We start from the raw sequence: 12,862 nt of genomic DNA, 5'->3' as shown, positions 1-12,862 counted from the left end.
GCGGTAGCAGTGGATGGATTGGAGCCGTTGGGGCAGGCAACGTGGCACAGGCCCAATCCATCCAATCCTATACCACAGCTTAGACCGTCTCCAACAACACGTACCCAAACCGAGACTCATTCACCGATTTAGGTCACTCACAGTAGCCCGAGTCCGGCACCCAGAACAGGTCTCCTCCAACAATGTATGCAAAAGTCCTCGCCAACCACCGCCCGCTCCACATCTGCCTCTCCTCTCTTTCCTTTCTCTCGGCGGCGGCAACAACGGCTAGGGCAAGGCAGCCCACCTGCGAGGGAGGCCCCTGGCGCGGTCGCCCAGAGGGATCAGGCATGGCAGCGTGGGGCGAGTGCCCTCCCCCGGCTCAGCGGCGCGGGTGCCCCCCGGCGGCCCCCCTCCCCCCGTACGCACGCCGCCGAGGCCAAGCACTGGAGCACGGCGCCCCTGCCGTCGAGGTCGCGCTGCTCTGCTCCCTCCATCCCTCCCCTTCTTCTTCTCTGCTTCCTCTGCTTTCTCTTCCCTTCTCTCTCTTGTCTTGTTCCGCGTTGGGGCAGAGCACCGCCGAAGCCACCCTGCGTCGCCGCCCTGTCCTGCTTCTCCCCCTCTATTTCTCTCTCTTCCTCCTCCTTCGACGGCGGACCGCATTCGCGCGAGGCGGGGCCCACAGTGGAGGAGCAGCCACAGCCGCCGGCTCGAAGGAGGAGTCCTCCCCGCCGTGGTCCGCTTGACCGCGCTCCACCGCGGAACCCCCACGCCGTGGGCGCGCCTCGCCGAGCCGGCCGCACCCCGTCACGGACCTGCCTCGCAGCACTGGCGGCACTATGGCCTCCTCCATCGCGGTGTCCCTCCGCGCCCTCGCTGCCGCCTCCTTCCCCAAGCCTCGCCCTGCCCCTTCCTCCCTTTTCCTCGTCCTCCTCGTGCCGGCCCTGCCTCGACACCTGCTCCGCCTCCGCTCCGCCAGAGATTTGGGTTGAGGAGAGAGAAGACGGAGGGAGGACGCACATTTGGCTTTCCTCACTCCATCTACGCAAAATAGGTGCTCGGGATGCCTCCTCCGTTGGACGCCGGATTTTTCACGTTCGCGATGCATTTTAGGTTTGGATGGGTATATGGGTAGGCTGTTGGAGACGGTCTTAGCGCTAGCTTCAGCCTTCATCTACAAGGAGGCTACAGCGACCGATACGCATAGGGCACGTGACCAAGTGATGAGCACAGACCGTTCAAAAAAAAAGGTGATTAGCACAGATATACCACTTTCTTGTCGTCTTCGGTCCAACTGCAGTTCAGGGTCCTATGTACATACAAGATAGTGCTATGATACTTCCTTTATCTACTACTCCGTAGGAGATAATACTTCAAACAAATCTGGATCATTAATTTTTAAAATTGTAAATTAATTAATTAATTAGCCTAGGAAAAGAAAAGAAAAAACATTCTCAAATCCAGTCATCATGTTTGTGGCTGCCGCACTGCCGCATCCTTCTTTTTGCTATATTTTACCATATATTTATGTACAGTTTTATCTATTCACAAGATAATTACTTTATATATAATACACAACATTTATGTTGTATCTAACTTTTATGCCTTGGTGTCAATTCAAAGCTAGTTTAATTTATTCTTCTCCCAACTCTATGAACGATATGTTACCTATATAATACAACTACTATCACTCCGATGTTACGATGAACCTGTTACAAGTATACCAGTCATGATAGGGTACCATAAAAACTTTTTAGCGAGATCATCATGTATAAAGTGTGACGCTAATGTACATATTTTTATCTTAAAAGTTGTCAAAAAAGTTTTTATGATATCCAGTCACGTTAAAGTTGTGCACCGATCACGCTCCATACTCTTTTAATTAAAAAAAACATGTTATATCCATGAAAAAGATCAACAGCCGACAATAGCTAACACACCAATTGAGCTGTAAACTTTGACGATCTAAAATGTGCTAATCAAATCATAGCCTTTCTCATGCATAAAAAATCAACTGTTTAATTTTTGCTAATCAAATCATGTCATGTCTAAAGTTGTACATAAAAAGATCTATGACATCCAATAGATCACAGATGCATCAATTAGATCTAGTAGGAAAAAGATTTTTATACCTAAAACTTTCCTTATTTATCATATTTAACAAAATAAAAGATTAGGCATTTTTCCTACTCTCCGATAACCACATTGTATATGTGTGCATACTTATTTATCAGTTTGAGTATGCTTATGTACTCATTTTAATATACTCCAAATATTACTATGTGATTTTTTTTCAAAAGAACCCATATTTTTAATATATTATTATAATACCATTATAGTAGTATATAAAAGAAGTATAACCATATACTCTAAGGTCATTGAGGAGATGCACGCCCTGAGGTTGTTCTTAGGTTGGCAAGGCCACTTAGAACACCGACGAATCTCGTGGAGAGATGCAACGAATAGCAGGAGGTTGGGAAAAGGGCAAAACTTGGGTAATAGATGTATAAAAGACGATTGATTGTTGGATCCTTCAATCAGCCATGATCCTCTAATATATATATAGAGGGGGCTGGTCTTATCCCAGTAGGAAACAAGTCCAGATCTTGATCTCCATGTTTCCTATGCCAAAACAATCGAGTCCAAAAACCGATTTGGTAAGTAACGTACTCGAATAGGGGAAATCGCCCTGGCGGGGTCCCAAACTGGCCAGGCCGGTTTTGTCTAGCTCGGGGAGGCCAACTACAACAGAGCGAGCAGGAGAACCGGCCTGGCCAGGTCCGGTTTGGCAGAGGGTGTCGCAGGGAGGCCGGCCTGGCTAGAGAAACCTAGCAGGGCGCGCGCGGCAGGCCGGTCTGGCCGGCTAGGCCCCCTTTGGCTCTTCCTTTTGCTTCTGGACTTCTAAGCAATGCTCCAAATATATTTTTAGGACTATTTTATCACTAGAAACATCGTCTAAAAGTCCTCTTCACGTTCTCGGCCATATTTGGTCGTCAACAATATCCATGGAATCAACCATATATGATGGGCGTCCGTCATATTTTAGACACACTGACACACGTCTACTTTGCTCTTGGCTTGTTGTGCGTCATGGAGACCACAGAGACAATTCTCCTGCCCTATATCTTTCGCCACGCACAGACCAACAAGCCCTTCACCGTGCTGATACCAGATCCTCCTCTTAGCAGCAAGGTCTTCAACAAAGCTGGCGATCTTGTCGACCGACGCCAACATTTGTCATCACCACCACATGCGCTACACGTCGCCCTGGCACGCGAGCTGCCACTTGCGCACGAACGCCTCGTCGCGCGGCCGCTCGAGCACCACCGTGATGCTTTAGCGGGTTCAGGCGCGCCGCGCTGACGCCGGCGTCCCTGAGGCGGCGCGCGAGGAATCGCGCGTTCCGCGGGCACCTGTGGGCGTCGTCGCGGATGCCCCTGCGGCCCTTGGCGTTGAGCGCGCACCACAGGAACAGCGGCGCGTGGCCGTTGCGGCTGCCGGTGATGGTGGCGTCCCTCGACGAGAGGTACTCGACGTCGGTGGACAGCACGGCGGCGTGCTCTCGCCTCGTGATCACCACGCCGCAGGGGACCGGGCAGCCCAGGAACTTGTGGCCCGAGACGCTCACGCTTCCGATGCCAGGCTTTCTGAACGTCACCCTTGGTGCCTGTGGAAGGAATGAAAAGCCAAAAGAAATAAAAAAAAATGCATGGCTTCAGTTGGTTGGTTCGTTAGTGAGTTGTTCCCTCATGTAAAAAACTGGTATATATTCGGACAAAGAAGAAGAAAAAGAGAGTGTATATACTTGTTTGAGAAACGGTACGATGAGGCCAGCCAGAGCACCATCACAGTGGATGTAGAATCGGTCATGAAACCCACCCTGGTTTCTTGTCAAGATCATCAATTGCTCCCTTCACAGTTGTTCCTGCATGCAATTCAAGTAGAGCAACAGCAGTGTTGTCACAGCTCTGCACGACGCATGAGATCGGCATCAGACATACAGTGCACACAGGACTAACCAGTGTTGACGTTGACAATGGCAGGGCTGTGTGTGTTGTGCATCAGCTTGGCCTCAAAATCATCGCAGTCCATCTCTCCGGAAACCAGGGTGCCGACCTTGACGCACCTGACCCTGTACATCCTGGCCGCCCTCCCTGAAGACGGAGTAGTGCGAGACCGCGGCCCGTCGGGGAACACCTCCCGGCCGACGAGCAGGCCGTGCAGGTTGCCCTCGGTGCCGCAGCTGGTGACGTAGCCCCAGTAGTCGCCGGGGCCGAGGTCCCAGATGCGGGCGAACCAGTCCAGCACCGCCACCTCCAGCGGCCAAGAGTGCAAGCCGTAGTTGCTCTCCACGAAGGGGTCGCCCAGGTTGTTGATGCACAGGCCCTCCAGGAACGGCGCCAGCGGGGCGAAGTGGAAGTCCAGGTTGTACGGGTACCCCAGGTGGTGCGCCGACAGGTCCTCGAGGTGCCGCCGGAACCCGGCCAGGAGCCGGGCCACCTCCGCCTGCCGCTCCGCCAAGGCATCCTCGTCCGCCGGTGGCTCCTCCACCGCGCCGCGAACGCCTCGGCCGCTGGCGGCGCCGTCACGGCCCTGCCGTACGTCCCGCTAGTCGTCGTCTCCCGCCTGCGGCACGCGTCAATGGTGAGCAGCGGCAGCCGTGTCATCAGCGAGCTGCAGGTCCCTGGCCGTCGTCGTCGTCAGCTCTGCTACCACCGGCGCCATTATTGCTCCTCCGATCCTCAGAGACGCAATAGCTAGCAGTACTGTCACTCCAATCCCTCTACCGGACGTCGTCTTCTCCAACTGCGGCGTACGTGTACGTGCTACCTCTAGTATGTCTATGACTATAGGTATAGGATCGTCTGAAATGAGCTATGTATGGGCATCATCATTGTGTATTTATAGACGACACTGTTTATATGCGTCACCAATAGACTTCAGTGGACATTATTAATTGGCAATGTCGTGGCATCATGCGCATACTCTAATACTGATCTATCGTCGGTGAGGAGTACTAGCATATCCTGAAATTTAGCAAAATAATTCCAGAGAACATGCTCCACGGCAGAACGGAGATCCGATCCGATTGAGGTAGAAGCGTATGATATCTCCAGCCAATCTTCAGAAGACCGAGATCATGATCCGGTTGTTTCAGAGAGACCATATCACAGTTCGTACAAGCTAGCTGGAGCCTGCTATAATCATCACACAGTTCGTACATATACCGATATTTTGAATTGGTATGGTATAGAATAGAGACCAGCGACTTGATTTATCTTTTTCTTGCATTGCATTATCTTTTAAGCTAAGTGACTTCCATTAGCACGACCAAGATAATAAACAATTGATTGTATTTGTATGCAGAAATAAAACTGCACCGGGTGAACCCCCTCAGCAGGTTGTGCAGCTGTTCCATAAAGAAACTTTAGAAGGGCAAACTTAAAATGTTTATATGTCATATGTGTTTAAGTGAAAAGAAGCTAGCATGACATTTATATTTAAGTACTTAATAACAAAGATTTTCTTACATGACAACCACCAAGAAATTAGGCATTTTCCTTTGCGGCATAGAAAAACTGTCAAGAAAATGGCATCTTTGGGCAGCTTAGAGAACTTTTTAGTTGCACCTCCGAGGAAACAATATACTCCTAACTCCTTGGTGGTTTCATTTATTCACACCTCACGCTCAATAAATTCTGGACGCTAAGAATATTTCATTTTTTAGTAGTGATTAGGAATCAACAGTTTAGAAAAATCGCTCGATAAATTCCCCAAAATAGGTGCATGTTTTCATAATATGCAATACATGAAATTTGTCATATATTATGGAAGCATTTTTTTTCATAATAAACCAATTTTACATTGTGAATTTATATAAAAGTTTAGATGATGTTGATACAATTTTGTATAAATCTGGGTAGGCTTTACAAATTTTTTTGACTAGGCGGATGAAGCTAGAATCATATTCTTTTGCGGACAGAGATATACTAGTATATAGTGGGATGCTGACATTAACACAGAATACATAGCTTAATGCATGCATCAATACATAGCTTAATGCATGCATCAATACATATTTAATAGTGATCGTTGTTACACGCTGCAGAAGCATGCGCTTAGTTATTTGCAAATAAGTAGAGTACGTACGTAGTGAGCAACACACGTGACACGTCTGCTCTTATTTATGTAGTACGTACGGCAGTCCATAGGGTAGCAGGACGCTACAGGCTACACGCTGATCGATCGAGTTCATGCATTCGCTCGTCCATCCGCAACCGCAACTGCATCGGATCGGATCAGTTTCAGTTGGAGTAGTAGCCGTGCGGCACCCTGTGCTCCTGCTGCTTGGTCTCGTAGTGGGCCGCTTTCTGCTCGCGGTGCTCGTGGTACGCGTAGCCGCCGCCGCCCAGCGCCGCCGCCGCCGCCACGCCGGCCTCGATCTTGTGCCTCTGCGCGTTCGCCGGGTCCTGCTTCGCACGGTGCCCCTCGTACTGCAATATATTCATGCATGCATGCGTTCCATCAGCTAGAATTCCAGCTATAGTACACTTATACGAAATGCATGGTCACCTTTATGCTACGTTACCAGGGCAAAGGCGCCGCCGGCGAGGGCGCCCACCTCGCCGAGGCGCTCCTTGTTCTTGTGCTCCTTCTCCTCCCTCTTGAAGTGCTCCTGCTCGCCGCCGTAGCCGCCATAGCCGCCGCGGGAGTACTCGTCGGTGTACACGGCGGTCTGCCTGCCGCCGTAGCCGCAGTCGTCGTCGGCGTACGCAGCGGGCCTCCTGATGCGGTCGTCCTGCACGTTGTCGTAGTACTCGTCGGTGCGCGAGTGGGCCCTCATGCTACCGCCGTGCCTGCCGGCGTCGTAGCACTCGTCGTCGGTGTTGGAGTACATGGCCCTGCCGCCGTGGTAGTAGCCGGCCATCGTCTCGGGTAGGCTAGTGTCGGATTTAATTTGCTGGCTGTGCGTGTGTTTGGTGCAGGTGTTTGCCTTGCTCGTTGGTTGCAGAAAATGCGTGTAGGAGCGCACCTATTTATAGAGCGATGATGAGGGACGCGCTGGCTGGTGATGGACGGTCAGGATCAGGACTGGTGGACAAGAAGAACTATTTCATGACAGATGAGGGCTAGCTTATCCCATTCCACCGAGCCTTTTTAATATATATATATATATATATATATATATATATATATATATATATATATGATGATGATGATAATGAATTATTGCTTTTACTGTTGCTGGAAAAGGAAGAAAGAAAGAAAGCCTTAGTAAGCGGTTTGGGTATATATTTGGGCAAGATTGTGACAATTAGGGCCTGTTTGGTTCCTACAGTCGCTCCTAAAATTTCTGTCACAACGAATATTTGGACACATGCATAGAGTATTAAATATAGACTAATTACGAAACTAATTGCACAACTTGCGACTAATTTGCGAGACGAATCTTTTAAGTCTAATTAGTCCATGATTTGACAACGTGGTGCTACAGTAAACATACGCTAATGACAGATTAATTAGGCTTAAAAAAATCGTTTCGCAAATTAGCCTCCATCTATGTAATTGATTTTGTAATTAATCTATATTTAATGCTCCTTATTAGTATCTAAATATTTAATGTGACATGAATTTTAGGAGCGACTAAAGAACCAAACACCCCCTTAATTAATAATGCATGCCAGAACCTGATGCTTTCAGCAAACTCCTCTTATTTTCCTTATATACGACAGCGAGTTCATCAGCAGGATTTACAAAACGTACGTAAATGTAAATCCTGCACTAGTGATATTGTGAAATTCAGCTTAGTTTGGTATATAAAAAAACCCCATAAAACGTTACATAAGATATATTATCCAGATGAGATGACATAAGATTTCCATGTTCACACAGTGTTTACAAAGAAAAAAATGTTCACACAGTGTTTTCAAAGAAAAAAAATGTATGGCACTAAACAATTTTGGTGTAGCTAAATTTATCACCGAGATACTAGATGACATGCAAAGGCGTCGAGATTCCAATGCGCGTTGTTTTCTCTCTTTCTGAAAAGGGAATGCGATGATAATTTGCCAACTGGGAGCATTTTATTTCTCCAGCATTCATGTAAAGTTATTCTTCTTTCAGGGAATAATCTTGCTGTCAACAAATGACGACATCATCAATTCCATTTCTACTTATTTCAGTGTCAGAGAATATGTACATCCCCTTTGCTTCTTTAAACAAACAAAAGGAAAAAGATCGAACCTAAAACCTCTCCGGCCGTGTGTGAAAATTGAAACGACATGTGCACGTAACCCTTATCGTCATTATTGCAAATTCTCCATGATCGGGATGATAACCTCTCCAATCAGTCCACGGTACCTAGCCACTGAAAATCTACATATTTTTAAGGACAGTTGGCATAAAAGGTAGATTTCAGGGTGGTTCCTAAGCTAATCCTCTAAAAACAGGTAGATTTTCAATGACGGCTTTTATTAAGCTACTACACAACTTAGATCCCTAACAAACATATTGCATATGGGCAGTCTAAGCATGTCAGATGTCACACATTCGGTGTTTATAAGGATTCAGATCAGCTAGTAAAGTAAGTGCAAACTGCAAAGTAGAATTAACGGTAATTCTGGGTGTAGGCGTCCAGCGGACGGACGCTCCCCATGGTGGGTTGCCCGTGCTAGCCCAAACACCACCCCATATGGCAATTCTTATCTGCTCATCCACTCCCACTCGCCCCCAACGATAAAAAAAAACTCATCTCACGAAGCGCCGCCGTACGCCTGTGCCCCCTCGCTGACCACACTCCGCCGCGCGCCCGCGCCGCCTCAGCGACCACACTCTCCACCTCGCCTCCCTCTCCACCACCCCTCCGCTCCGCCAGCCGGCATCTCCACCACGCCATAGCACAGCAGCCGGTCTTCCTCCCTCTCTACCCGTGCCACTCGCACGCCACGGCCTTCTAGAGCGCATGGACCTACCGCGGCCTTCTCCACTGGACTTGCCGCGTCCTTCTCCACCGGAGCGGCGAGCTCCGCGCCACCGACAAGCTTTACACCGGTGAACTCCACGTGCCAACGAGCCCCCATTCCTAAACAACAAGGGATAATCACTACACCACAACACCATATCACCGTCAGACATCTGATGCTAAAACTTTTTTTTATCGATGGATGATCTGACGCTAAAGATAACTCACAGATAATCTGACACTAATTCTCCATTTAGAGATTAACTGTCTGTCGCTATAGGTAATCATCTTTAACGTCGAACTATCTGTCGCTGAAAACAGGTATAGCATCAATCCGTCTGTCGCTAAAAAAAGGGCCCCACCTTGCTCACGTGCCCACTTACATTGAGCTCGCGCGCCCACTTACATTCGGCCCTCGCGCGCAAATTTTGGCCTGGCCCATGAGTATAGAAACCCTAGACCATTCTCTTCCAAATCCCAAATCTAGAGAAAGAGGCACCGCCAGCTGTTCTCGTCTTCCAACTGCCTGCGCGCCCACGCCCTCTCCCTCCCATATCCCGCCCGCCCCAAATCTCCTGCCCGCCATCGCCCTCTAGCTCGCTCCCAAATCCCAGCCCGTCCCGCCCCCAATCTACGTACGCTCGCAATCTCCTGCCCGCCTCCCCGCCCTGCCCCCAAACCCTTCCGCTCGCTCGCCTCACCACCCCCAAAGCTCGCCTCGCCACGACGGCCCGAGCAAGCGACGGTAGGAGATGGTGACGCCACCGCGGCACCCCTCGCCGGCGCACACGCGTAGACGAAGCGTCACCGCCATGGCGCCCTTTGCTGGACGCGCGCACGCACGCGAGGAGCCTCACGGCGGCGGTGGCGGTTCCTGATGCGCCGACGGCGAGCTCTCGGACGAGCCCATCGACGCCGTCTTAGGTGAGCACTAGGCCCATTTCTTAATCTTAGGGTTAGGGATTTGGTACGGGATTTGGGGAATTATGATTTAGGGTTCGGATTTTAGGATTTTGTTGAAGAAATGGGGCTTAGAAAATGAAATTGATTTGATTCATGTGTCACCGGAGGGAGAGAGGTGATTGTTTACATTAGTTATAGTTGATCTAAGGTTTCAATTTAATCCTATGCAGTGATTATAACATGTAGACTAACATGTGTGCTGAGAAAAAGGTTGAATATATTTTCCCTATTGCCCGCAGACCTGAGATGATTATTTGAGTCGACAATCATGATTCAGTTACATGTTTCTATTTTTTCCTATTTTGTGCACTTCTGGAAATAATCTCAAGAATTACATGCACCTATGCTAGCTGAACATTTTGTCCATTGCAACTAAATGTATGTAAATTGCATTCTTCTTAGGTAGATTGGAGATGAGACGAGCAGACACTCAACTCAGGTGAACACACTCTGTAATTGAGCTAATAGCTTCTCTGTATTGCATGCAAGTGTAATATATTTAGTGAAATCTACAACTGGATGTTACTGCTTTCATGTGGTGTAACTAGGTTGAGCAAGTAGTAATATATATAACAATCCCAACTGGATCTTTGATTTATTTTTATATTAGCAAACATTAAGAAATGTAAACAATCTAGATTTATGAAATCATGTGCACCTATGCCACTTCTCACACATGGCATGTCTGTACGATTGACATTGAAGCAAATAATCCTTGTTCTTTATAGGAGAATCATGGGTAATAGCAATACTTATTTATGAGTTGCATGCCTTTTATTAATCTTAGTTTCCAGGACATAATTTGCTAACTGCCTTCAAAAGAATAAAAAAAAATGTTTCTAGCATTTAGTTCATGTTCTCGAATACTCTCACTGCACCACAACACTAATATGCCATCACAGACCGAGCACTAAGCTATTCACTGTGAAATGAGTGTCAAATTATTCTATTTTCTCTTGGTGTTATGCCCCTATATGAATTTAATTTTGTTTTGCAATTAAGCATATCTTGCTGCATTGGTCTGAACTGTGTCAAGTTTGAATATTAAATTGAGACTAGCTATGTCCGGCGTCCCTCCTCCGAGTGCTGCGGTCTCGCGCTGCTCCGCCTGCGTGCCGGCCGGGTCGCCATTGCGGCGCCATCGCCCCCCGCACTCTCCGCAGCAGCACTCTCCAAGCTGTTGTTCGGTGCAAACCAGCAGCTGCGGTGGATCTTGCGCGCGGGCCAAGGACGCCGCTATGGTGGATCTCACTGCGGTGGATCTTGCGCCCCTCCTCTGTCCAGCAGAATCTGTTTGCCGTGCCTCTGCTTCCCCTTGGTTCCACCTAAGTTGTTCGGCCCCTGTTCTTTTATTCAGTTTCCTTTGGCAATTCATCATTGAGGAGATCTTCTGTTTCTCTGTGGCAGTCCCGAGTCGAGGAGGAGAGGATAATGCCTTGCTGTGGAGATAGAGGACTGTGGGTTTTTTTTTTCTGTGCACAAAGTCAGACGAGGACAGCTTTGTGCCACTGCGTTTTTTATGTTCCAACAACAATGTTTTCTGAACCTGCTTGTGAACAAAAAAAGAGCTTCTGATTATGTTACATGGCCTACCAGGGATAACTCGTCTGGTACTCTAGCTAGTAACTTTGGAAGCAAGAGACACCCTTCTTGGTAAGTATGAGACTAATACTTTATATATAGTTTTGTGCTAATCATTGTTGGATCTGTCTCTACAGTTTATAAGCAGGAAATAGTTTAAGTATTTTACTAGTGAATTATTTTTTTTGTAATGGGAAAACTGAATTTAGAAAATTTATATGTCATAAATATTAGCAGGGACATAGAGAGGTCGGTTGATAGCAAATACAAGCAATAGATCAGCCAGAATTTGATGCCTAGAACGTTGCCATGACATGGCTTTTAATCTACACTCTGCTCCTAATTATTTGCCCTTCAGTTCAGGGAGTAAAGCTTGCACATAGAATACATGTGCATGTTCAATATATACTCAATTTCTAGCTATTTGATTGAAGTTTTTCGTTTACGACTGACTTCAACTTGATATTAGTTAAATATGTGTTCTAGTAGCACTGTTTAGATACTTTTCACACATCTCTCTTTATATAATAACATCTTTGCTACATCATATATACATAATGTCTGATTATGGACTTTATCATTGATGAATGTTCAGACTTTGTTATGATTGAACGTATTTGTATGACAAATGTGCAGTGGTGTTATAGTGGATCTTCTTGAGCTCACTGTCCACTGACATCGGACCTACTTAAGCTTGCCGCCCACCTTCGGACCTGCAAGCTCGATCTTAGCATTCTAGAGATATTTGAGGTATGGCTTCTCCTTCTTGCCAAGTCGAGAAAAACTCTTCGATGTTGGAAATCTCATGTATAATAACAACATAAGCATGATTTTTTTTCATTTAATTTGGAGTGGACAAGAATAATTGGGAGCGGGCAACAAATTTTGCCAAGTATATGCGCTGGTATGTGTGATAATTCGTAGATTCCTAATTTGCTTAATGGGTAGCCATGAAATCAATTGTTCTGTAATGTTTCATGTTTTTATAGCTATATAGTTGCAATAAAGAATTATGAAACCAATTGTTATTACCTTCCTTAAGAGTTGATGTGAACCATAAAGGAACTAGCAAATATCCAACAAGCGGCAATAAAATGTAGCTGTTAGTTGATCTCATTTCTAATTGCCATCTGTTATGAAATACGGCACTGTAAAGTAAACATGGGCACCCTCCCAGCCCTTGGCCGCCCGTGCTACTCGAAATCTCGCCCACTGTCCCTACACCAGCCTGCTAGCACGTAGAGGCCTGCAGTAGGCGCCCCCGCATCAGTGATTCCTCCCCAGTCCTGACCCCAACGACAACGAAAGCAGCGGCCAGAATGGCAGGTGGCTGAAGTGCACGGCAGGCAGCTGAAGCGGTAATGTTCCAGCTCCAAG

The 12,862-nt window shown here is 47.4% G+C and overlaps 1 protein-coding gene and 1 pseudogene across 1 annotated transcript; both read right to left on the bottom strand.

The window, feature by feature from the left end:
* Positions 1-2,556: 2,556 nt before the first annotated feature.
* LOC136451141 (serine decarboxylase 1-like) lies at positions 2,557-5,870 on the bottom strand (annotated as a pseudogene).
* A 138-nt stretch (positions 5,871-6,008) lies between these two features.
* LOC136451142 (abscisic stress-ripening protein 5-like) lies at positions 6,009-7,004 on the bottom strand. Its single transcript, XM_066451894.1, has 2 exons — positions 6,569-7,004; positions 6,009-6,473 (listed from the first exon to the last, which is right to left on the bottom strand). Exons 1-2 carry the CDS (start codon positions 6,905-6,907, stop codon positions 6,285-6,287), a joined length of 528 nt encoding a protein of 175 aa, XP_066307991.1. The 5' UTR covers positions 6,908-7,004; the 3' UTR covers positions 6,009-6,284.
* Positions 7,005-12,862: the final 5,858 nt, after the last annotated feature.

The sequence above is a fragment of the Miscanthus floridulus genome, chromosome 5 (genome assembly GCF_019320115.1).
Source record: "Miscanthus floridulus cultivar M001 chromosome 5, ASM1932011v1, whole genome shotgun sequence".
NCBI lineage: Eukaryota > Viridiplantae > Streptophyta > Magnoliopsida > Poales > Poaceae > Miscanthus > Miscanthus floridulus.
This window is presented reverse-complemented; position numbering and strand designations above follow the sequence as displayed.

Coding starts and splice junctions, on each gene's coding strand:
- LOC136451142 (XM_066451894.1), bottom strand. CDS start 6,907: ATGGCCGGCTACTACCACGGCGGCAGGGCCATGTACTCCAACACCGAC. Junction 6,474..6,568: donor CCGGCGGCGCCTTTGCCCTG/GTAACGTAGCAT, acceptor AATATATTGCAG/TACGAGGGGCACCGTGCGAA.